This window comes from Saimiri boliviensis, chromosome 11 (genome assembly GCF_048565385.1).
Source record: "Saimiri boliviensis isolate mSaiBol1 chromosome 11, mSaiBol1.pri, whole genome shotgun sequence".
NCBI lineage: Eukaryota > Metazoa > Chordata > Mammalia > Primates > Cebidae > Saimiri > Saimiri boliviensis.
In genome coordinates, this window is record NC_133459.1 from 103,556,754 (window position 1) to 103,582,318 (window position 25,565).

Below are 25,565 nucleotides of genomic sequence, written 5' to 3' on the forward strand. Positions count from 1 at the left end.
AACTGTGAGGCCAGGCTGCCCTTAATTTGAATCTCAGCTTCTCTAACTATTGGCTGTATGACATTGGGCAATTATTTAACATCTTTCTGCCTCTGTTTCCTCTTCTGTAAAATGGGGATCGCTGTGAGAACTGGACAGTGTCTGACAGAGTAAGACCTTTATAAATATTAGTTCTACTATTTATGATTTTTCAGATTCCTGCATTATAACAGCAGATGACAAGCAAAGTGAAAAAGTACCTTTATAAGTACAGTGTAAGTGGAATGCAAATGTTAGCCATGGTTTTCTACACCTTTGAGGAAGTAAAATTGACTTGAGTTCCCCACTCACGTCCTGTGGGTGAGAGTCCAGTTCCTCCTCCAGCAAGATTCTGAAGCCTTGGGTCTTAAGTTCTCATGGTCACTGCAGCCCTGTGTTCCTGCTCCTGCTTTCTATCGCTCTTTTTTCCCCCGCTCTGGGTCCCAAACTGAACTAGATAAGAAACCCTGTCTATTCCTCTTGATTTCTCATTTCCCAAACTTCTTTCACTAAGCATTTTGGTGGGCAGCAGAGTTCATGGGAGGCTTTGCAGTGGAAGTAGAGGGAGTGGAATCCATTGTAAATAATTTATAGCACCTTTTGTGTTAAAGCACATGTGACTATCTGATAGAATACAAGGCAGAGCTTACATATGATAAAGAAATTCTAACTGTGTGGTAGACTGGGCCACTTCAGGCAACCAGAACACCAGGGATGAGCATTTATTCTCCTCTGCCATTAGGGGTACTTCTGTGGGGGAAATGTTTGGGAAAGTACATTTGATAATTGCAGCAAATAGTAAGCAAATGTTTGAAATTTGTCTTTCAGTCACTGTTCTATAGTTTACAGATAACACAGTATAATATTTGTATCTGCCATTTTTAAAAGTTAAGAATTATTAGGAAAGCACTTATTGTCTTTAATTATATAGAGAGTTATATATATTATATCCAGATTGTCTGTCTGTCTCTTGTCTGTTTGTTTTTGGGAGCTACTTACCAAGATTTAGGAATCATTTTGTTTCTCTAAACACTTAATTTCATCATAATGAAATTTCTTATGTAATGAGATTTATATAACTTCCCTTATTATGAGATGGCAGCTTGTTTTAATTGGGATGTCTGAGAACTTATAATGAAACTTGCTGTAGTCAGGAAGATATCTGTCCTAAGAGGAAGACATTTTACTTAATAAATTGATGGCAATTTAAATTTCTGCCTTTTTTTCTTTCTTTGGGTAGTGAAAATTGCATTTTTATCTAGCTTTAAAATTCGCTCTCTGCAGTGAGAACTGTGAAATCTTTTCTCAACGTGATCTCGGTGTCAAAATTTAAATTAATAAACATTTAATATACCATTATTTGGAATATGAACTTTAATGAAAATTCTTGCCTGAGTAAGGAGTATCCATTCATGGTCAACTGTTGGAAATAATTTAACTATTTATAATAATGCTTTTGAGGGATGACATTGGTCATCATTGAATTGTTGCACCCCAAGTCAGTATTCTGTATGTGCTTTGACTGGGTTGTGCTACTTAACCTTCATTTGTAAGGAATCTTTCTTTACAAAACCAATGTGTTCATGGCAAATAGTGATGCACTGTTCTTGCACAGAGATGGCCCTGACATTTATTTTGTGAAAGAATTTTCCTATTTTGTGATCTTGTGGGGATATTACTGAACATAATAGCCTACCTAGGAAAAAAAAAAAACTTGGATGTGGTAAAGAAGAACAATGCCATATTTAATGCTTGATCTTTAAAAAATAAGTTTCATATAACCTTGCTCAGAAGAATACTGATATGGTTTAGCTGTGTCCTCACCCAAATCTCATCTTAAATTCCCACAGATTGTGGGAGTGACCTGGTGGGAGGTCACTGAATCGCGGGGGTAGGTCTTTCCCATGCTGTTCTCATGACAGTGCATAAGTCTCACAAGATCTGATGGTTTTTATAAAGGGGAGTTTCCCTACCAAGCTTTTTTTGCCTGCTGTCATCCATGTAAGATGTGACTTGCTCTTCCTTGCCTTCTGCCATGATTGTGAGGCCCCCTCAGCCACGTGGAACTGTGAGTCTATTAAACCTTATTCCTGCATAAATTACCCAGTTTCAGGTATTTCTTTATCAGAAGTGTGAAAATGGACTAATACAAACACACAGGCTTGTAAAAGTAGATTACTTTTAAGTAAACACTTTGACCCTGTGATTTTTATTATAAAGTTGGAAAAGGGTATTCTTGGGAAAAGTATTTTCCTGGATATGTAAAAAACTTTAAAAAGGGGCAAATGTTTAAAATTGAGGCTAGCACAATATTTATAGAAAATCATTTAAATGTTATATAATCTTGCTCAAAAATAAGTCACTAAGTAAAGTTGTACCACTAAAAATAAAAATATTCATGACAGAATAACTGGCCATGGGAACATCTCACTGAATTTTATTATATTTGTAAGTTGACCCTTGAGCTTTAGCAACTTGACCACATTTTTTACTCTGTGTATATTTTTAAGTTTTGCACTCTCTGATTTTAGTTGACCTATTTTTAGCTGTTTCCAGAACCACCTAGAATATCTTTTGTATTAGTCATGAACTGGAGGCCAGGTAGTGCTCAGTCTAGTGATAAACCCCATGCAAATGGACACATGGTAAAGGAACAGGCAGTTAGTGCTGAAATATTATTGCTGACATTCAAAATGGGTATAGGAATAGAGGGGAATCTAGACCCACGGAAAGGTTGTCTTTGTCTTCCTTAGACTTGTGAGGCCATGGAGAGTATGACATGAGCAAACCTAATACTTTATTTTCAGAAATTCAGGGAAAAATATTCACTCACAAAGTAATTTTTGAATGCCTATAATTTTTAATGAATACATATTGATTTGGTGAATTTTTATAGTCTATATATAGATATAGAGTAGTTTACATCATTGATTTTTTTTTTTGTAACTAATTTTTTGTTTTTTGCCTAAATTCAGGTAGCAAAGATGAAACTTTGGTTAAAGAAACAAACAAAAAAAAAAAAAAAAGAAAAAGAGAAAGAGAAAGAGAATCAGAAAAGGAAGTTTACAGGAGAGTAAGAGATGGCAGTGATACTTGGATCTGTATAACTCCTTCAGATTAAATGCTGCTCCTTAGACTCTTTGGGAAGAGGCCTATCTTCTCTTTGTATCTTAGCATCTAATCTTGTACTTAGCCTGTGCTTAAAGTGGTACCTAGCACATAATGGATACTCAGTCAGTGCTTAATGAATGAAATCAGTTAATGGAACTTAGATTGCCTATAGATGATCTCACCTAATACAAGTCCTTTAAGGAAAACGTAATTTTCCTCATACTATAAAAGGACAAACCAAGACTCTCTTGGCTTAAACGATTGCCTAATAATGATAATTCCACTAACATTGGTATGCCATCATGACATATTAATGGAATAAAATTAGGGACATATTTTTATTTCATGATTTATCATTTTATCATTAGCAATAAGTAATATTTAGTGAAAGCTTACTGTTTCTTAAAATTATATTTGACAGGCATAATTTCACTAGACTAAATACTGTCTATAAGGAAGACAGAATCATCTACATTTTATAATCTGGAGCTTAAAAGGATAGGTTACCTTTCAAATTTACCTAGCCAGTGGATAGGTGACTTGAAAGCAGCCTGGTCTGATGCCTGAGCTTGTTCTTAATGATTACACTAAGTTACCTCCTTCTGGTCACATAATTCTTGATGACAGGGTCAGGATTTGCATTCAGGTGTTTTGTTCCTGGTTTTCTTTGCCTGTGTATCCTCTCTCTCTCTGTATACGTGTGTGTGTGTATCTCATTTGCCTTGTAGTAGTCCACGATCAGGGCATAAAAAAATGACCAAAAACCTCAATTCTGTTAGTATAGAATTTGTGAAAGATATTTGATTAAAGTGACCTAACATCTAAGAAGAGAAAATGACTATCACTACCTGGAGTTGCCATGCAAGGCTTAACACAGAAATGTAACAGCATGAAGAATGAGGAATACGCCAGGTCGAGGAAAAAGAAATGAAGAATGGCAATGTAATGTATTGTCCAAAACAGATTTTTTTTTTTTTTAAAGAAAGGGGCACTAGCAATAATTGTGGTAGGACAACAGGGCTTGAACCAGGACCATCTGTGGTGAACCAGGACAATGGTCTTCAGATAGAAAAACTGTCTTAGGCAGAAGGAGCTACATGTACAAGTGGCTATTGTTTAAAAATCACGTAACATTTTAAACAGTGTTCGATTATAAAAATAATAATAAAACCCTACACTGCATCTGCCTTATAGGAGTAAAGTGGCAATGAATAACTATTGAAGAAACAGCCTGTAACTACCTACTTAGGGAGAAGAGAGTTCTAGAATGATGTAGCATAGTCTATTGAGGAAGTTGTATGATCCGAAAGTATTGAGGGAATGTGTTCTCTTTCCAGGTCCATGATGGGGCGTAGTTTTAAGGGCAAGAATTTCCCAGTGACATGCCCCCCTCCCATCTCTCTCCATCCGGGAGATTCAACGGTTTATGTTTGAATTTCGCCGGCAGGAGAAGAAACTAAAAGTCAATCACCCTAGCAAAAGTTTAAAGGAACTCCTTTCATTGGCCAGAGGAACTTGGGAAGGTGGGAATTTCTCCCAGGGTAAATTCCCTGCTCCTTCACCAACACCCGATTTCCAACTCTGGAATCCCTTCCCACATGGTGGGAGCTCCCTCTGGGATTTCTCCTCTGGACTCCCCTTCCACACGTTTCATGAAAGCCTTTCTCTTCTCCTTTCCTTCTCTTTTCTCTACCTAAATAAAATCACCTTTCTGCAACATTTATGGGCCCGATATTTACTTTTACAAGCATACGGTGCACCCGCAGTGGCCCCACTGTTTATTCTTTAAGAGGTTCGAAGCCAAGAACCCACAGGAGCTGTGCCTCGCCGGCACTCAAGAAAAAACCCAGTTACAGTATCTTCCATTTTTGGCAGAAAAATGCCTAGGTTAGTTGCAGATTTGCAGACCACAGAAGTTAAGGTATTTGCTAGAGTTAGGGATAAAGAAGGATAAAACATTTAATTCATTGAATTAATTTCATTGTGAACATTTGACTCAAAGAAGGCAGACTAAAGGTATCTGGTTATGGGAATTAACAGAATTCAAGTTACGTAGTTTATCCGTTTATGTTTCCTTCTTAGATTTTTCTCTTGCCACTGGAAGTAAAACACTGTTAATTCACTATTGAGCCCAAGACAGAAATAGTGTTTATGGTGGGAATGTGAGGAGGGGTAATGGGGTTTGATTGGATTAGCAAGTTTCTGAAGAGGATGCAAACTCTCTTTGATTTAGAGGTGGCAGGGTTTATTGGAAGTCTAAGACAAAAGTGAGAAAAAGAAAAGACCAAGAAGTATTTCTTATACTTAATTGGATATTCTTCAACCTGGTTAGTATTCGATATGGCTATATTTCCAGAAGAGACACTGCATAGAAGTGGTGGTATTTATTAAGAAAATCGTGTTTGTATTTATAAACATACAGATAACAATATATATGATATATGTACATGATCCATAGTATAATGGTTAGCACTCTGGACTCTGATATATGTTCACGAATCTGACTCACAATTTACTACTTCTTGCTGATACGGTGATGTTAGTGCAAATCCTAAGCATTGATACTATACTTAGAAAAAAACATACAATTTTATTTTTATAAAATAAAGATTGTGAAATAGTGAGCAGAGCTAAAATCTGGAGTAGAAGCCATAAATAAGTTTCTCAATCAGGTAATAAAAGCAGGTAATAAAATTAAAATAAATGGGCAGAGTCTCCCAAATTCTGTTCATTTCTGCAGCCAGATTTCTTTAGTCCTCCTTCTTTGAGTCAGATGTTCACAGTGAAATCAATTTCAATGAATTAAGTGTTTTATCTTTATCCCCAAGTTTATTAAATACCTTAATCTCTGTGTTCTCTAAATCTGCACCTAACTTAGCCATTTTTCTGCCAAAAATGGAAGCTAGTTTTAGATCGTACAGCTTCCTGAATAGACTGTGCTGCATCATTCTAGACTCTGGCCTCTCTAAGTAGCTATTTATAGGCTGTTTCTTCAGTAGTTATCTATTGCCACTCTGCCCCTGTAAGCAGATGTGGTTAGGGTTTGCTTTATTTATTTTTTTAATATCAAACACTGTTTGAAATGTTATGGATCTTTAAGAAGCCATAACAATATATTTAGCTCCTTCTGCCTAAACCAGTTTTTTTTTTCTGTATGAAGACCATTGTCCTGGTTCACCATAGGTGGTCCTGGTTCAAGCCTTGTTGTCCTACCACAATTATTGCTAGTGTCTCTTTCTTTAAAAAAAAAATCTGTTTTGGCCAATACATTACATAGTCATTCTTCATTTCTTCTTCCTCTACCTGGAGTATTCCTCATTCTTCACGCCATTACATTTCTCTGTTAAGTCTTGCATGGCAACTCTGGGTAGTGATAGTCATTCTCTCCTCTCAGATGTTGTATTATTTGAATCAAACACCTTTCATAAAATCTATTCAGTTGTATAGTATTATATAGTAATAGAATTTTGAGGTTTTTAGTCATTGTTATATGCCATGAAAATAGCCTGCTACATGGCAAGTGACAGGTCTCACACACACACACACACACACACACACACACACACACACACACATTCTGTTAACTAGGAACAGGAACTAGAACTAGGGACAAAAGACCTGGATGCAAATCCTAGCTCTGCCATCAAGAATTGTTGGCCATAAAGGAAATAATTTACTGTAGTCCTTAAGAATGGTCCCAGGAGTCAGGCCTGTGTTCAAATGACATACCCACTGGCCCACTGGCACTGGGTAGGTGAATTTAGGAAGCTTACTTACCTTCTCTAAGCCCCAGACTGTAAAATGTAGATGAACCTATCTTTAAATTTACATAAAATTTGGAGATGATGCTAAATTCAGAGGAGTGTGGGTGCAGAGGGAATATCAATTAGGTAGAAATAGAGACAGAAAATAGAATGAAATTCAGTACAGAGAAACAGTGACTGATATATACGAGAATAATTTTGTTTCATAGTGAATCAGGGTGGGCCAGGTGCAGTGGCCCACGCCTGTAATCCCAGCACTTTGGGAGGCCAAGGCGGGTGGATCACTTGAGGTCAGGAGTTTGAGACCAGCCTGGTCAATATGGTCTCTACAAAAATTGAAAAACTAGCAGGGCATGCTGGTGGGCACCTGTAATCAGCTACTCGAGAGGCTGAGGCAGGAGAATCGCTTGAACCTGGGAGGTGGAGGTTGCAATGAGCCTAGATTGCCTCATTGCAGGCTAGCCTGGGTGATAAGAATGAAACTTTGTTTCCAAAAAGAAAAAAAAAGTGAATCAGGGTATAGAAGAAGCCTGCAGGAAGGCATTTAGAAAGAAAGTGGTGTTCTCCTTTGTAGTTGGGGGATGGAAGAAGGGAAGATAGGTTGCCTATTCTAATGCTAAGTATTTTGCTGATCTGAGCTGCAGTTTAAATGCTGTTTTTGTTGGTTATTTCTGCATAGAAATTATATATGCCACTTTTTTCTGAAGTTGAAATTGCTTGTGGGGAATGTTGTGCTTCGTTTTTAGTTGCACTACAGATTACCGCTTTCAGTAAAGAAGATATCACCGTATTTGGTTAATGACAGTGTTCTCTGATGTATTTTATTATGCCATTATGCTATTATTATTATTCCTGCCATTATGCCAGTAGGCATAATAAGGCAAGTTTAAAAAGTAACCATTAGTCCTTTCATTTTACTTTATGTAGAAGAATTAACATAGTATTCTTAAGTCTGATCTTAAAGATACTTTACAAAGTAACCCCCCAGAATTTTTGTATAGAACCAAAACAACAGCTTGGCTGGAGGCCAGAAAAATGGTTATTTTGTAAAACTAATAATTATTTCAAGTTTAATGATATATCTTTTCTACTTAATTGTTACAAAATGACAAAGAAGAAAATGAACTGGAAAGATTAAAGATATGCCAGAAAAATTATTATGTATTTAGTTTGGGTAAGCAGATCAAAGCACCTGGGGGTCATGAAACATCAGAGAGGGCCAGGTATCTGAGCAGGGGGTGGTGTTGGTATATGGGTTGAGGTATCATAGTGGTACCATTCAGAAGTGGCACTTACACACCTTGGCTTTCTGTGAGCAGTAACCTAGGGTTTTGAACTAAAAATTAAGACACATGCTTTGTAAAAGATTTTTTAAAACATTCTGAATATGAAAGGCAATACGAAGAATGTAATTTGGATATTCAAATATGGGTATTTTGGGGGCATTTATCATGGAGATAGGACAACATTGTAGAATTTACATTTAATAAAATATCCATAAAAAGCCAGAATGAATGGTTGCTGATTTTATGTATTGGGCGTATTTCTATCCCAAAGAAGAATAATTCTTGTGATATTTGTGGCAATGATTTAAAATCTGATTATTTGTAAGAGTATTCTTGCTATTGCTGTTTTTAACAACATGCACTGGTGGGTCACCCTAGACACAAGAAAGCGCTAAATTCAGTCTGTGATTGAAGCCATTCAGATCAAAGCCGACTGACGGGAGTTTGACTGAAGTGTGTCTGCCATGTGGGTGACAGCACAGTCCTCGTGGCTACTGCTTGTTGCCAGGGCTGGATGGAGCCTCAGCAGGTAAGGGATGGGGCCTGGGGCTCGGGTTGGCCCAGAGCCTTAGGGTTGAAAGCAAACCTGGAGAAGTTCTCTTTGACCGGTGAAAACACACTAACAAATGTTTCATCTATTTCTAGTTTGACTTAATAACTTGTGTTTACTTTGTTAATGTAATGGTTTTGTTGTATTTTATTTAAAACTTTTCTAACAGTTTTTCTTTTCCATGACAAGTGAAGGTTTTTGTTTCATTTTTATTTTGTAAATTTGAGTTTATACTAAACACTGCAGAGCAGCGGATATAAAAGCATGATCTCCTGGGTGGGGGTGTGCTGCTGGAGAGGGCACAGGGTGAGGAACACAGCAGTGTGACGGAAGTTTCCAGCATGGTTGGAATGGAAGGAAGAAAGTATAAGTTTGTACAAACCTAGATGAATAAGATTCATAGGAAGAGAAAAGCTGTTTTGGAAACTACCCACTATACAGAACCCATCTTAGCTCAGTCATCCTCTTAGGTTTCTTAAAGTTTTGGGGATAAAACCAAATAGAGGAAGTCCTCAACTTTGTTTGTTCCCATAAGTTAAGTTGGTTGTAGTATGTTTTCCCGAGGAGGGGTGTCATGCCAGGCATTCCTTAGAGTGGAACATAGGTCTGGATAAATGGCAGGTGCCTGCAGTCCAGTCCTAAGGATGCTGTAGAACCTCCTCCCCAAGGGGCCTCAGAATGGCAGGGAGGAGTGCCGGTAAAAGAGCTGGATTTGTCCCTACACTCGTTAGCTACCATAGCTTTGGGTTATTTGTGGCATCTCAACTTCATTATGGATAGAATGGAATGATGGCATCTTCTTCGTTGGGTTATGTGTATTAACTGAGATACTACGAGGCAGGTTCTTAGTGTCATGCCTGGGACATGTGTCAATACTGTAAGTTGTTTGTAGGATGCAGCCATTGCTGGGAGGCCTTACCTTGTCAGATAAATTAACTCTGACTTCCAGTTGAAGTGCTGCATTTCCTCCAAAATTTTAGCCAGGCCTTTGCTTGTGCTAGTCCCCTTGCTTCTCACCATACTGTTTCTCATAACCTTTTTGTTCATAGTTGGATGTTCAGTTCAGCTACTTCCTTGGAGATATGAATCTGAATCTACCTCCCTTCATTGGAACTAGACCTAGTGTTACACTGAGATTGACATGTCCTGTTCATATGTTTCTTTCCTTCATAAGATTATCACCCCCTTCAAGACAGAACTTGTAGCTCCCAGCTCCCTCGTTTGGGACAGTCTGTCATATGGAGGAGAGACCAGAATATCATGGTTGTTGAATTCATGGACTTGGGAGCCAGCAGCCTGGGATAGAACCTTGTCCCATCACTCACTGGCTGTGTGACGTAGGACCAGTTGTTTTACATGTCTGGGCCCCGATGGCTTCATCTGTAAATGGGAATTGTAATGGTAGTTACCTGATACAGTTAAGTATTGTTACAAGTCAAGGGCAGGTTAAATAAGGAGGAAGAGACTTAGATATGAAGAGGTGGGTAGGCAGGTAAATGTACCTCCTAATTTGGAGATAATTATCTTTCTATAGGTTTGTTATGCTTGACTGTTCCATGTTGTCCTGGTGATGATTTCCAATTACTTATTACTTTACTCATGGGTAATTAAAATGTAATGTTTTTGAATTGTATTTTTCTTTCCTCCCGACTTTTTTTTTTTAAACTGTTGGTACTTTTTAAATAAGTTGTAGTGAGGAGAGTTCAAATTACAGCATAACAGAAGAATTCATTTAGTAAACTAATGTAGTCTGCCATTAGCATGTCATAAAGCAGTATTATCCAGTTAAGGAAAAATATTCCATCTCAAAAGGATAAAAGAAATTAAAGCATGGGACTTATGCGTTACCACAGACTTTTCCCTCATTTTGAGTGTTGTGCTGTAATGAGGAACACCACCAGCTCCCCTCCCCCTGGGGTGAGGCCAGCATGGTGATTCTTGTTCCCTGCTTCACAGGGAGCTGTTTTCCTGTCTGGTGTGCGGTGCTGAAGCTCCTTTGTCTTGGAAGGGCAGTTCATTTCTAGCCCACATATGGGTAGTGTGAGATTCTGTTTCTCACCCTCCTTGTTTGTATTAGCAGCTGCTACCACCACCACTGCTAGTCCAGTTATTACCACTACTCCTATTCCACTGTTTTTCCTACTGACTTTACTATTGTTAAACCACCACGATTTCCACTGATATCAAAATCCTGACTTTAGCTACTGTATTCTATTACTTTTTTATGGGATCTGCAGAAAGAAATGCTTGTTTTCCATACCCTAAGTGGAGAACCTTGCAAGCTTTCTTTGGAATGTAGATTGGGTCATATTTAAAAAATTTTTTATATTTAGAAAACTGTTTAATTCTTTGGGCCAGGCATGGTGGCCCATGCTTATAATTGCAGCACTTTGGGAGGTTAAGGTGGGAGGAGAATTTGAGCCCAGGAGTTCAAGGTCGGACTGGGAAACATAGTGAGACCTCATCTGTACAAAAAAAAAAATAAATTAGTGAGGCATGGTAGTCTAGAGGCTGAGGTGGGAGGATCATTTGAGCCCACAAGATCAGACTGAGGCTGCAGTGAACTGAGATTGCACCACTGCAATCCAGCCTGGGTGATAGAGCAAGAAAGACCCTGTCTCAAAACACACACACACACACACACGCGCACACACACACACACGCACACATACACGCACACACACACACACAAACCCTCAAAATATTTTCAATTTTTGTGGATACATAGTGAGTGTATATATTTACGGGGTACATGAGCTATTTTGGTACAGGCATGTAATGTGTAATATTCACCTCATAGAAAATTGAGTATCTGTCCCCTCTAACATTTATCCTTTGTGATAGAAACAATGCAGTTGTACTCTTCTAGTTATTTTAATATGTACAGTTAATTACTATTGAATATAGTCTCCTGTTGTGCTATCAAATACCAGGTCTTATTAATTCTTTTTAACTTTTTTTTTCTTTTTTTGTATACTGGGCCTCATCTCTGGCTTGCTTTGAGCTGGCTGTCTTCTGGCTAACAAAATAGTTAAGTGCTACTTTCTTTCACTAAAGGCAGTCACATGCACCGCTTTCATTAGCAGGTTAATTAACTTAGTGAAATAGATGATTCAGGCTAACTTGGACCTCTGTGCTTCCCAGGTATTCAGTTTTTCAGCTCAAAGACTAAAAATACAAAAGGAAGAATATAGATGCTGCTTGTGTTTTCCTTTTATGTGTCCAGGGGCTAATGCAGCGATTGACCAAAAAACCTTTGAAACTGAGTTTCTAAGTCTAAGTTTCTGCCAGGGGAGAGGGGTACAGTGCCCACTCTTATGAGGACAAGAGCTGTTGAAAGCAGCAGAGGGCTTGTGTGTGTGTGTGTGTGTGTGTGTTATGGTGACTAATGTCCAGGAACCCCTGAAAAGTCAGTTGGCAGCTTCGCACTGAACACGCACCAGAGGTAGGAAACACAGACTAAAGATCATGCTTATGAATGTAATTGCCTAATAATTAAAAATCTTTACTGATATTATCTATAAATATTAACATAACTTCTAAAAATGTTCTTAGGTAACTTAAAAAAGACACATTGCCACATTAACATTGAAGTAAGAGGATATGACGGCAATTTATTGTAAAATTTTACTGAGTTCCCTGACTACTAAGAAATGGTTGCATTTAATTTTTCCTAGAGATAAACTGCATCAGCATTCTTTCATCAATTTATTTGAAAACATGTATGTGCCATAAAAGCTATGGGATACAAAGCTGATATAGATGTTTTCTTTACTCTCAAATATTTACTATTTTATAGGTCACTAGGTGGTCAGACAGATATATTATAGTCAAGCACAGTTATTACCATAACAGGTGTGAGCCAGGTGCTGCAGAGCCAAGAGGGTGTGTGTGCTTTCACAATTTAGCCCTGCATTTATGAGCTTAGCCATTTCAATATAGTTACATATAACTCATGAAAATATATTATCATTGAATACTGCAAAAAAAAAACCCTGTTAACTTTAAATGGTAAATTACTGTATTTTTGAATGAATGACTTAAAAAATTACCCATTAAAAATGAGTTGTGGCCTGGACAATAATCAAAACAAAAATATTGGCTTTTAATTTTCTGGGAATAGGGAGGTTTTGGTTTAGTGAATTGTGCCTAAGATTTGAGCCAAAGAACAGCCCTTCTCCATTTATCTCTTCTCTGCATGTTTTTCAGAGTTGTCGTTTACTTGTGATATTAGCATCAGTATGAAAATAATTTGAAGCTTTGTATTGTGAAGTCCTGAACTGATACCATGTGTAACATACTTATTGTGTAATTCAGGGGACATCTGAAGATATGATTTCTTAGAACAAGGATGTGATGCCCCTTCTGTTGGGACCCATTGATTCACAGGGGAAAAGGACAAAGTCCTCATTCAAATAAAAATTCTTCTTTTATTAAATTTCAAGAATATGTAAGATTTAGCTTACCTAGCCAGGCACAGTGGCTCACGCCTGTAATCCCAGCACTTTGGGAGGCTAAGGCGGGCGGATCATGAGGTCAAGAAATCAAGACCATCCTGGCCAACATGGTGAAACCCCGTCTCTTCTAAAACATGGTGGCGTGCACCTGTAGTCCCAGCTACTTGGGAGTCTGAGGCAGGAGAATTGCTTGAACCTGGGAGGCGGAGGTTGCAGTGAGCGGAGATCCCAGCACTGCACTCCAGCCTGGTGCATGGCGACAAGGCGAGACTGTTTCAAAAAAAAAAAAAAAAGATTTAACTCACCTGATTTTAAAAGAGAGATATAGAGAAGACATTGTGAAAGGTACAGTAGAAAACCCCAGTAAGAGAAAAGCTTGATGTTATTATTTTCCTTCCACCTCTCCCTCCTTACCAGTTAAAAAAAGGATGATCTGAGCCCTTTAGAGAGGGAGAGAGGAGGAGCTTTGGCCTGATGTATAATATTAGGATGTTTTAGACCTTGATGGTATTAAACTTTCTTCTTCAGAAGTTACATGCATCAATATTGAGTGCTTTTCTACCATTTTCCTTCATCACGTTGGAATATGCAAGCTGTTCTTGCCTTTCTGAAGAGGCAGAGAGGCTAAGCATGATTGTTGAAGACATGTGGCTTTGTTATTGGAATATATCACTTTTCTCTGGATATACCTGCGAGAGAGGCTAGGCAGCGTCTAATTACTGGGAGTTTGCGTATGTGAAGACCAGAATTAACTGACTCCTTGACCTCCTTTTCATGCACTATGTTCCCCAACTTGCTAAGTTACCATTTTCAGTGAATGCCCTGCTATCCATCCATTGCCCAAGGCAGAGAGAGGCACGGTTATAATTCTGAAGTCTTCTGTTTTTTCTCCCACTGCTTCCTCATACACGCTCAATTACCAAATATTGCTTTTCCATGTAGTCTCCTAGAGTTCTTTCCATTTCTCCTTCTACTGTTGTAGTCTAAATCCCATCATTTCTTATTAAATTATATAATAATATTCTGATTGTTCTTGTCTTGTCTACCTATGCCACATCATGTCTCTAGTAAGAAGAAAAACATTTAGTTCTATATGCTGCAAAAATGGAGTTAGTACAACACAGTAGTTAAGGATATAGGCTCTGTGGCCAGGATATCTGGATTTGAATCCTGACTTTATTTGGCAAAAGCAGTTATGTAAACGTTGGTAAATCTCTAAGCCTCAGTATCTATTAAAAAAAAAAATACTGCCGGGGCAGTGGCTCAAGCCTGTAATCCAAGCACTTTGGGAGGCCGAGGGGGGTGGATCACGAGGTCAAGAGATCGAGACCATCCTGGTCAACATGGTGAAACCCCGTCTCTACTGAAAATACAAAACATTAGCTGGGCATGGTGGCACACACCTGTAGTCCCAGCTACTTAGGAGGTTGAGGCAGGAGAGTTGCCTGAACCCAGGAGGTGGAGGTTGCGGTGAGCCGAGATCGCGTCATTGTACTCCAGCCTGGGTAACAAGAGTGAAACTCCGTCTCAAAAAAAAAAAAAATTTTTTTCTAATTGAATTGTTGTGAGAATTGAATGGCATGAACATTTAGTATATGGTTTGGCACACAGCAAGCACTTAAGCGTCACTATAACACCAATAATCATAAAGTGCCAAGCTGAGTATTCCACTTTTTTTTTTTTGAGACAGAATCTCGCTTTGTTGCCCAGGCTGGAGTGCAATGGCATGATCTCAGTTCACTGCAACTTCCGCCACCCAAGATCAAGCAGTTCTCATGCCTTAGCCCCCCGTCCCAAGTAGCTGGCCCTACAGGCTTGCACTGCCACACTTGGCTAATTTTTGTATTTTTAATAGAAATCAGGCTTTGCCATGTTGGCCAGGATGGTCTCAAACTCCTGACCTACGGTGGTCTGCCCGCCTTGGCCTCCTGAAGTGTTGGGATTACAGGAGTGAGCCACCATGCGTGGCCTCCAGTTTCCTAATTAGACGTTTTAACCTCATCTCTTCTTCTAGGATAAAGCCCAGATCCCTTTGGCATGCCATGGAAATCCCAGCTCCCCTCTCCTGTTCCTCTGTCAGTGGAAGTGTCCATCTCAACCACTTCCACTGCCCCATGTGGTCCATGCTTTCATGCACATGCTTTGCCATTTATCTGGAGCACCCTCTCACTCCAAGTCTGGAAATTGCCTTTCTGCCTTCTGAACACCAACCACTCCTTCTCTTTGTGTAGGTGACTCTCACTCATCCTTTCTTACCTCATGTACCAGTTATTCAAGAAAGCTGCTCCCTGATGGTCTAGGGCTCTCAAGGAGCATTTGAATGTTTTTTTTTTTTTGTTTGTTTTTTGGTTTTTGTTTTTGATATGGAGTCATGCATGCTCTGTCACCCAGGCTGGAGTGCAGTGGTGCAATCTCGACTCACTGCAACTTCCCCCTCCCGGGTTCAAGCGATTCTCCTGCCTCAGCTTCCTGTCTAGCTGGGACTGTAGGCGCATGCCACCATGCACAGCTAATTTTTGTATTTTTAGTAGAGACAAGGTTTCTACTAAAAAGATGGTCTTGGTCTCTTCACCTCGTGATCTGCCCACTTCGGCCTCCCAAAGTGCTCGGATTACAGGTGTGAGCCACCGTGCCTGGCCTTGAATGTGTCCTTAATTGCACCTGCCACACTGCTGTACAACTGTGAACTCACTTAACTATATGTTCTCTCTGACTATAATAAGCCTTTGAGGGTAGAGTCTGGATCGTGTTTGCTTTTTTTGTACCCGGTTCTTGGCAGTTTTTATTCAGTTAACATTTGTTTAATACATTAATAAATCACCACCCAATTGAGGATTTGTTTCATGAAGTTTCCTTATGCCTAGCACATAAGAGGCACCTCATGAATATTTGTTAAATGAGGATGCATGGCTATATAAACTTTTGTATATTCTTAATTGGCAACTTTTATATGGATACACTGATTATTTAAAGAAATTTAAAGTTACTTAATTCCTTTTTTTTTCTTGTGCCATGTATGTACCTATGCAACAATCTTGCATGTTCTTCACATGTACCCCAAAACCTAAAATGCAGTTAAAAAAAGATTAAAAGAAAGAAAACATTATAACTAGATTGGAAGATAGAGAGGGTTGGCTCATGTTTAATATACTGCCTGGCTCAGATAGTGCTGGTTACCACTCCCTTTAAAATTTCAGGTAAACAAATTGCTTCCATCTGGGAAGATCATTTCTAGTGGGAAAATGAAGGCAGCTTCTGCAAGACCCCAGGAAGGTACATTCTCTCTGACACCTGGTCTCTCAGGACCAGGGGTAGAATTGGGCACATGAGTGTCAGTGCACGCATGTGCGCACACGTGTGTGTGTGTGTGTGTGTGTGTGTGTGTGTGTGTGTGTGTAGGATATGTGAGGTAAATCCAAGGAAAAGAATGTTTTTTTGGTGCAAGCAAATATTTTACTAAGTCAGCTAAGTTACTTAATTCTAAGTACTGATTCACAGATTCTAAAGTTAACTCATGTAAATAAGTTAGATGATTTAGCAAAGTTGTACAATTTTTTTTTTTGTCAAAAATAGGTTTGGTTATGAAACAGTGAGGTGGATTTGCCCTTGTGACTCATAAACTATCTCTGAAGGCAATATATTTGAAGCTGCTTGAGATGATTCAAAGGTCTAGCAGATAGATAGCTTCTGATCTGAAAGAACGAACAGACTGGGAAAAAAAAACCCAACAACTTATACTCAAGTAATATTGTGCCAAAAACACCAGTTCCATCTCTAGCCATAAAATCATTCATCAGTTTTCTTCAGTTATCTCAAGTTTCTTTTTGTCTGAACACAGTGAGATAAGAGTTGGCTTATTATGTAGTCCACAAAGAAAATTATAGGATTTTCTAAGAGGGACATTAGGGGACAGTTAGGCCAATCCTGCGTGTATTGGCCTTTCTGTTGCAAGTGATAGATTGCTTAAGCAAATGGTGGAGGTATTGATTCTTCTCATGGAATTGGCTCTTGTAATCTAGAAGCAGCATGCTGCTCAGGCTGGTTTCCAAATATTATTCACTGTATAAATGAAAATAAGACTTACTTGGAGAAATGGCTGATTCCAGAACTACAGCAGTGAAATGTGAGATGGGCCTGGGACAACTTCATGTAAGAAAGCAATAAAACAAAGATTAATGTAATGATTAATTATGCCAAAAGGAAACATAAACCAATTTGAAGGGACCCAGTGGCCAAACTTGGGACAAGAAGTGCATTAAAAAAATAATGATGGCATTAGATTATTACACAAATAGAAAAAAGGGAGGGTTAGGGGAAGCTTTTTTTTTCTTTCTTTCTTTCTTTCTTTCTTTTTTTTTTTAAATAAAAGAATACTAGCAAATAAATAATAAAAGAATGATAGAGTTAGAAAAATCACATTTTAAAACCCCATGTGGAATAATTGAAGCAAGGGTGATCAAGGGATGCTGATCCCATTGTGAAAAATTATTGAGAAATAGGACAGCCACATGGTACCACATCTTCGCCCATGGGTTACTTACTGGTATAAAGGAGGGATGTGTACCTTTACAGTGGAAAGATGGGCAGTAACCATTTTAACCAAATGATTGAGTTTAGCATCAGTAACAATGGGATAGCCTAACATTTTGTGTCTTCTGAGGTGATGAAATATGAAGTTCACAGTATGAAGTACTTTTATCAAAACCATTTAATTTGAATCTAGATTTAGCCTTCAGTTCACAGGAAATACAAGTGAAAGAATAATAGGTTTAATGATGCCATGAAGAAACAATCAAACAAATGCAGAATTTGGGACATATTGTAAGACTACCAGCCTGGACTCTTAGTCATTAAACAAGAATAAAGGCAACAGGATTTTTAGATTAAATGATATTGCAAAGATAAAACAGCGACATGCAGTGGTTAAAACTAGAATGGGGGAAAAAATAGTACAAAAAGTTGGCAGTTGATGAAATTTGAATGTGGAATGGATATTAGATAATATGAAATTATTAATTTTCTTAGATATAATGGTATTGTTTGACCTGTCAGAAAATGTTCTTATTCCTAGGAGATGCACGTAGAGTCAGTGTATATAGGAGTCAAGGACTATCTGTAATTCATTTTCAAATAGTTCAACAAAATAAATTTTATAAATATATAAGGGGCGTGCATGCAAAAGCATATATGGCACTATGTTGCAATTGTTGCATAGATGGAATGTTCATTGTATTGTTCTTTCAACTTTTGTTCTGAAATTAAAAAAAATAAATATCAATACGGTAAAAAAAATCATAAATATCAGTATGGAAAAAAATCAGTATGGTAAAAACAAAGCAAAATCCTGGAGTAGACTGCTGCCAGTCTGGCAAGCTCACTTCCTCCATCCCTCAACTTTGTTCCTGTATATGCACAGAGCCAAACACTTGTGAGCATTGAGTGAAGTGTGAGCCTAGTGTTAGCCAAATTTTGGAGCACTGGAAAAATCTCCTGATAAATTTAATAGAGAGGAAGAGCTTTGTCTTTATTTTTAACATTTCCGTTGTCTGTAATGTTGTAGGTATTCAAAAACTGTTGACTGAAAAATACATAAATAAAGTGGTGACCAAATTTGACGATTGCCTGGAAAAGTGAGAGTATATTAATGACTTTCAAATTCAGTAAACATTTGTGGAATGTAGTAGAATTGAACTAGTTAAGGGAAAAGTAAGTTTAAGATGAATTCCAGAAGTAAGGGGAAGGCCTCTTTTTAAATCTTCTGTGCATGCAATATTTCATATTTTAACTTTTAGTAATAATACTTGCTTTTCCGGATTTGTGATCAAAGCACTTTAGTGGAAGCCTTCTGCAGCTTTCCCTATAGGTGGGGAATGCTTGAGTTTGGTGAGAAATCTTCAGAGGGTGGCATGTGCAATTATACTTTGTTCCTTTGTGAGCTATGAGCTGGGCACTTAATTATGTAAACGATATTGCAAGAGAGCAGTTGCATAATCCCCAAGAGAGTAATTGTTATCTGTCTTGGCAGAATGTAGGGCTTTTAATCTGTAAATAAGCAATTCTATGTGGAAGAGTTACATGCAGAATGATTCTGTCTTAAAGGTCTCTTACGAATTTTTTAAAGTGAAAGCAGTAACTTCATGTGCTGCTTAGCTGATGGTTTTGTGTTTCAAAGGGTTTATGATGCTTCCCTTGTGGTTTTAATTCCTCCTGAAATATTTAAGCTTCTGAGAATGATTCCTGTAAAAGGTAAAGTGTGTCTAAGTTAAGACTATTAATAATCTGAATGTTTCAAATGTATTAATAGATGAAGTAAAAAAGATATGCTTTTTGCAAATTAAAAAAAACAAATCAAGATAAAACAGTGAAATAAAACATTGGCAACACTTTTAAAAAAGCAAAGATACAATAATTAGCTAATATGTTGCCCACTTTTTGATGGTTAGTACGTTTTTTCCATGTTTTTTAAACTTTATTTTGATATAACTTATATAATAAGCTGCATTTATTTAAAGTTTTCATGTATATGTCACTGCAGCTAATATTTCCAAAAAGAATCAATTCACTTTTAGGGTATGTGTGTATTTTGTCTAGGTGCATGTGAGTATTTTAGATACTAAAAGCAAATTTTAATTTTTGTTCTTTTAAGCAGTCAATAGCGTCTGCCTTCCCTCCTATGTCCCTGTTATAGTGTGAAGGAGCTGACCGTGCCCTTCTCTAAGGTCAGCTTCTGCACTTGAACTCTTGATCTCTCCCCACTTTGCCTAATCAGAACTACATTTGGGGACCTGTCCCTCTCTCCTTTGTGACCAACATCCCCCCCACCTATCAAGTTATTCCCTTCAAAACAGAAACATGTCACGACTTCATCTGCTGTTTTTTAAAACTCTTTTTTTTTTTTTTGAGACGGAGTTTCGCTCTTGTTGCCCAGGCTGGAGTGCAATGGTGCGATCTCGGCTCACCGCAACCTCCGCCTCCTGGGTTCAGGCAATTCTCCTGCCTCAGCCTCCTGAGTAGCTGGGATTACAGGCACACGCCACCATGCCCAGCTAATTTTTAGTATTTTTAGTAGAGACGGGGTTTCACCATGTTGACCAGGATGGTCTCGATCTCTTGACCTCGTGATCCACCCGCCTCGGCCTCCCAAAGTGCTGGGATTACAGGCTTGAGCCACCGCGCCCGGCTCTTAAAACTCTTGATCATTTCCCTGTTCTCCTCTGCAGCAAAACTCAGGTGTCTATATTCTATCTTCCCTTCCTCTTTTCTATCTCTGAAACCAACTCCAAGAAGCCTTTCACCCTAGTCCTTTATATAGAACCTGTTTTTGTCAAGGTACCCGTGACTTTCACACTGCCAGAGTCCATGGGCAGCACTTGGTCTAAATCTTATTTGGCCATCTGCATCATCTAACATAGTTTTTCACTCCCTTCATCTAGAAACACTCTCTTTACTTGGGTTCAGGAAAGCCCTATCTTCTGGTTTTCCTGCTTCCCACTGGTCACTCTTACTTAGACTCCTTTGTGAGCTCCTCCTCATTTTTCTCTGTGAAGTACACATCTATCCCCTGGACCCCACACTTAATGAATGACTGACCTTAGGCATATCAGAAGCTGACCTTAGGCATATCAGATTTAACACAGTCAAAATGTGACCACACTCTGGTCTTCCCACAGTTGTCTCTCACCTGATTATTGTAAGAGCTTTCTGTTTGGTTTTTCTGCCTCTATCCTTGCTCTAGTCCCTTTCATTCTGTATTCAGAACAGCAACCCAAAAAGACCTTTTTAAACCATCAGATGATGTCCTTCTTTTGGCCCTAGGCCTTCAGGTATACTCCTGTATCCGTCAGAGTAAAAGCTGTCCAATACGGATCTTCATCATCTGACCCCATTAGCTTTCCATCTCTCCTCCTGTTTCCCCTGCTACTCACTCTGCCTTGCTGCATTGACCCCTTTCTCAGACATGCTGAGAGGCCTCTGTGCCAGGGCCTTGGTAAGGGATGCTTCTCTAGGCTGGGCTCCTGTGTGCTGCGATTCTGCGTGGCTTGCTCCCTTTGCACCTCAGATCTCTGCTCCACTGTCCTCTCCTCTGTGAGACCTTCTCTAACCATCCTGTAAAGTACCCCCCCCAACCAGCTCTCCTGATCCCTCCTCCAGGCTTTATTTTTCCCTATCGCACTTACCAACATATGAAAGTAAAAATACTTGCTTTTTTGTGTTTGCTCCTCTGTTTGTCTACCTTTTCATATTAGAATATAAATTCATGAGAGTAGAAATTGCCTTGATCACAGCTGTGTCACCTGTGCCTGAGCGAGACTGCATGCTCCGTCAGTACTGCTAAATGAGTAGTTGAAAAACAACCTCAAGGCTGCTTGATGCTTTCCTGTCATTTTTAGAGCAGTCTGAGTGTTACAGAGGATAGATAACATTCAGAATAATTAACTCTATGCTAACAGCTCTTTCCCATTCCTCAGTTTCTCTGTTTGAAGAACATAAGGACATTTCTCACGGCCTGTTGTGAGACGTTTGGAATGAGGAAAAGTGAACTCTTCGAGGCATTTGACCTGTTTGATGTTCGTGACTTTGGAAAGGTAATTATACTTTGTTTTTAATATTACTTTTTTAACTGGAGAACATTTAAGCAAATTATTTTAAATCTTGAAGTAGGGCATGTAACTTAAGTGGTTTATGTAATTCTGTATTATATAGTTAAATTTCACATGTAGATGGCTTAGCAAAAACAAACAGAAACCATACACATAAAACAACAACAACAAAATTGGCATCAATTTTCCAAATGGGATTAATATTATTTTGTAATTAAAGTACTATAGGGGGAGGGAATCTTTCCTCCAGAGGTAATTTTTTTTCTGCTAGTCACCTCAGAGGGTAGCGTTACTATTATCTGCCCTTTAGATCGATCACTGGGCACTCAGGGGTAAGGACCAGTATTCTTTTCCTCCAGTCTTCTCTATATTTGAAAGCTCCTACTTTTTGGAAGTTGAGAATATTCTGCTGTTTTTCTTCTCTATTTTGACACTTGATTAGGTGACGTGGAGAAGACATGAATCACAAGTGTTTGAGATTGTCGAATAATTTCTGTTGCTTGGATTTCAGCAGATAATCGTTGGATTTCAGGGACATTTTTCACATGGAAATTGTTTTAATGTTTACTGTTATTATATGCACACTGAATATGTGTATAATAAGTGAAAAGTCATCCTTTAAAAAATTCTGATCATTTATTATGAAGTGAATGAACATAAACCTCTCACAAGTAACTAGCCATAAAAGAGTCAGGTAATTAAGGTGACGGGACATTGGCCCATGCTGATGTAATTGCATTATGAAAGTAAGCGCGTGATAAGGAAAAAAACTAATGCTGTTGAGAAGTTTGTCCTTGCTCTTGTAATTCAGGTGCTAGTGTCTTATCAAAAGGCTGTTTTAGAATGATACGTTTTTTGATCTCTGAGATGTAATATTCTGGTTAGAAAATAGAAACCAGTGGATTGCTCTTTGCTAAACAGTTTAACATTGAGACAGCAATATAGGAAATTACATGCTGAAATGCAGCATATATGGGGAAGCCACTCTACCTGGGGAAGGGGAAGGCCTGGGTTCTCTCTCTGGTCTTAACCCAGGGTCATTTTGTGATCTAGAAGTCACCAGCCTTCTCGGGCATCAGGCTGCCTTTGAGCTTGCAAAGCTGTACAAAGGGAAGGGAAGATAAGAAAGTGGTTTCTAAGATTCCTTTAATCTCTGGAAAGCTATGATTTACCTGTCCTGAGGTCCAAAAAGTGATGGAGGAAAAAAGATGATAATAAGTACAGGGAACTGAGAGCCAAGCCCTTAGTAAGTGAGATGGTAGTGTATTTTTCTGTGGCCATGAAGCACAGGGAAGATGGACACTTCTCTAAGCTCTTGGCCCTGAAAAACACCAGAGATATTTCTGGCTTTATTTTTCTGTTATCCATCCCCCTACTCCTCCTGTACCTTTAAAAAAAATCTTCCTTTATTTTCCTTTATTTTCAACCAAGAGGGGAAATGAAAAATGAAAATGAATTGGGGAAATGAAAAATGAAAAAAGTTTTGACTTTTTAAATGTCATTAAGGAACTATTTATTTTTCATTTAAATTTGCAAGAAATGGTGTTGATAAATATTGGAAAAATATATAAATACGTTAAAATGCAAGGTGTTCTAGTGGAATAAGATTGCATGCTAGATTGATTAGACAATGGAAGCTTTGTAGGAGGGTTGATACTACACAAAATTGAATGTGAAAGCATGCACTGTATGCTTCTTAAGGATAAATATGTTTTTGACTACTTAAAATATTTTAGCAATGGTAGATCTGAAACAGAATTAAACTTGAGATTGTGGTAGAACTTGAACCTACATTGTAGTCACTTATGTTTTGCTGCCGCCAAGATTGGAGTAGCTATCTCTTTAGAACTGTATGATCTAAGAAATCACTAAAAGTTAAATAATTTGTGATATCATTTCATAGTTTATCAATACTAATACTATTAAGCATTATATGCTCTAAGTAAAAACTGCCAATACCACCACTTGTTGAACACTTAAAATGTGCAGTCTTTTCAGTCTTTATGTTAAAATTTTGAAAATTATTTTGACAACATTAGGAAGTACGTACTACATTTTCTCTTCATTGTATAGAGGAGAAAATCTGCATCACAAATTGTATATCAGGGATTGAAGCAGTGGTTTGAACTTAGGTCTAGCTGATTCTCTACTATTATACTACAGTGCAAACATTCAAATAGCACATAACATGTGCTTAGCATGTAATAAGGGAGTCACCATATCAGTTCTAATATGTGAGTACTATTATTTTTCCCATTTATGGATCCTAGCTTGTGAGTAGTGGAACTGGAATAATTCATATAGTTTACAATTTTTAAGTTGAAAAAATGTGAATAGAGTGTTAATTCAGCAATAAAATAATTTCTGATATGAAAATACACATTTTAGCAGGCTATTTTTCCTTCATTTCTTAGGTTTTAAATAAATTTTTTGTTAACTTAAAATGAAAAATATGTGTGCTCTCCTGTCTGCCTCAATTCCTACGATGGTGAATCTGAAATTCATGTGTATTTCGCACCTTTTTGCCTAAGAATATATTAATTGTAATAGCAGCACCTAATGTTTTTATAGTATTTTGAAGTTTTCAGAGTGCTTAGTATTATGACCTCATTTGATTCTCATAATAGTCTTGTGAAGACATTCTTCAGATGAGGAAGCTAAGATATGGGGAGGTGCTTAGATAGTGATTTCGGGGTCTCCTTGCTTGGGAAGAGGAACAAGATCTGGAGCTCAGGCCTCTGGCTTCTCGGTCCTGTTTTTCTTGTCCAGTGTTTGTGTTTTGGGTCTCACTACTATGTGGATGGTCAGGGAAAAGGATGAACTTAAAGGAATTTATAAAATTAAAAAACACAAGTGATGTGTTACTTAGCATCTAATTATACTTTGGAAAGAAAGGAGAGATTTAGGATACTGCATGAGTCTGCAACCCAGTGGTGGTTATAGTTATTAACTCTAAACAGTCAGGTGATTCACAGATTCACATCTAGACACATGCAATCAATTCTTAGCTATACGCTCCTCCCTGTTTTCTCATTGCAGCGTTTGCTTACTAATCTTTGTCCAAGTTCTTCCTCTGTTTGGGGTTCAGGAAATTTATTTTGAATCAGGCTTGACATGGATGTGTTTTCTTTTAGAAAATCCTGGAAACGATGTTAACATGAATGATAATTTGTATTTTGTTGAGATGATGAAGAACACCATAGAAGGGCTTATGATAATTCTGCCTTTCAGTGTTACCTTTAATTCTTAGTATTGAACTCTTTCCTCAATAGTAATTCACTTCAAACTCAACCAACATCAAGAAAAATTAGAACAGTTTGAAACGTTTTCTATGCTTTTTAAATAACACAGGAAAGAGGAGTGAGTTTAGTAACGAACTCATTTAAGAGTCAGCAGAGGCCTTGAGATTAAATGTGACTCTCATTCTTCAGGGTTGATGAATACTGAAAAGGTTCTTGAAAGAGGGAGATGTCTTGTCTAAGACTGCTGAGGTCTGAGGGGGAATGGGGGAATGGGGTGTGTTGGGGGTTTATGTTTTGAAAAACCATTTTCTTTCGTACTTTTGAAAAAAAAAAAAGGAATCTCTTTCTGGCCACAAAAGTAAGTATAATCTTGTTAGTTAACTTTTTGGCTTAAGAAAAGTAATTAAAATGTTACCCTCCAGAATAATATTAGAAATTACTATATTATTTTTGACATTATAACAGTATCTATAACTTTGTTCATTTCCATATTGTTTATAAAGAATTTTTCATAACTGTTTCAATTGTCATTTTATG

The 25,565-nt window shown here is 38.0% G+C and overlaps 1 protein-coding gene across 3 annotated transcripts in view; it reads left to right on the top strand.

The window, feature by feature from the left end:
* Positions 1 to 25,565, top strand: part of VAV3 (vav guanine nucleotide exchange factor 3) — a 396,323-nt gene that overhangs the window by 69,998 nt on the left and 300,760 nt on the right. For 2 of the 3 annotated variants that reach the window (XM_039460910.2, XM_039460911.2), the window contains exon 2: positions 21,655 to 21,771. The exons of the other annotated variant lie outside the window; for it this stretch is intronic. In XM_039460910.2, coding sequence (XP_039316844.1) covers positions 21,655 to 21,771 — 117 coding nt within the window. The remainder of the gene's footprint in view (positions 1 to 21,654; positions 21,772 to 25,565) is intronic. 3 annotated transcript variants of the gene reach the window in all.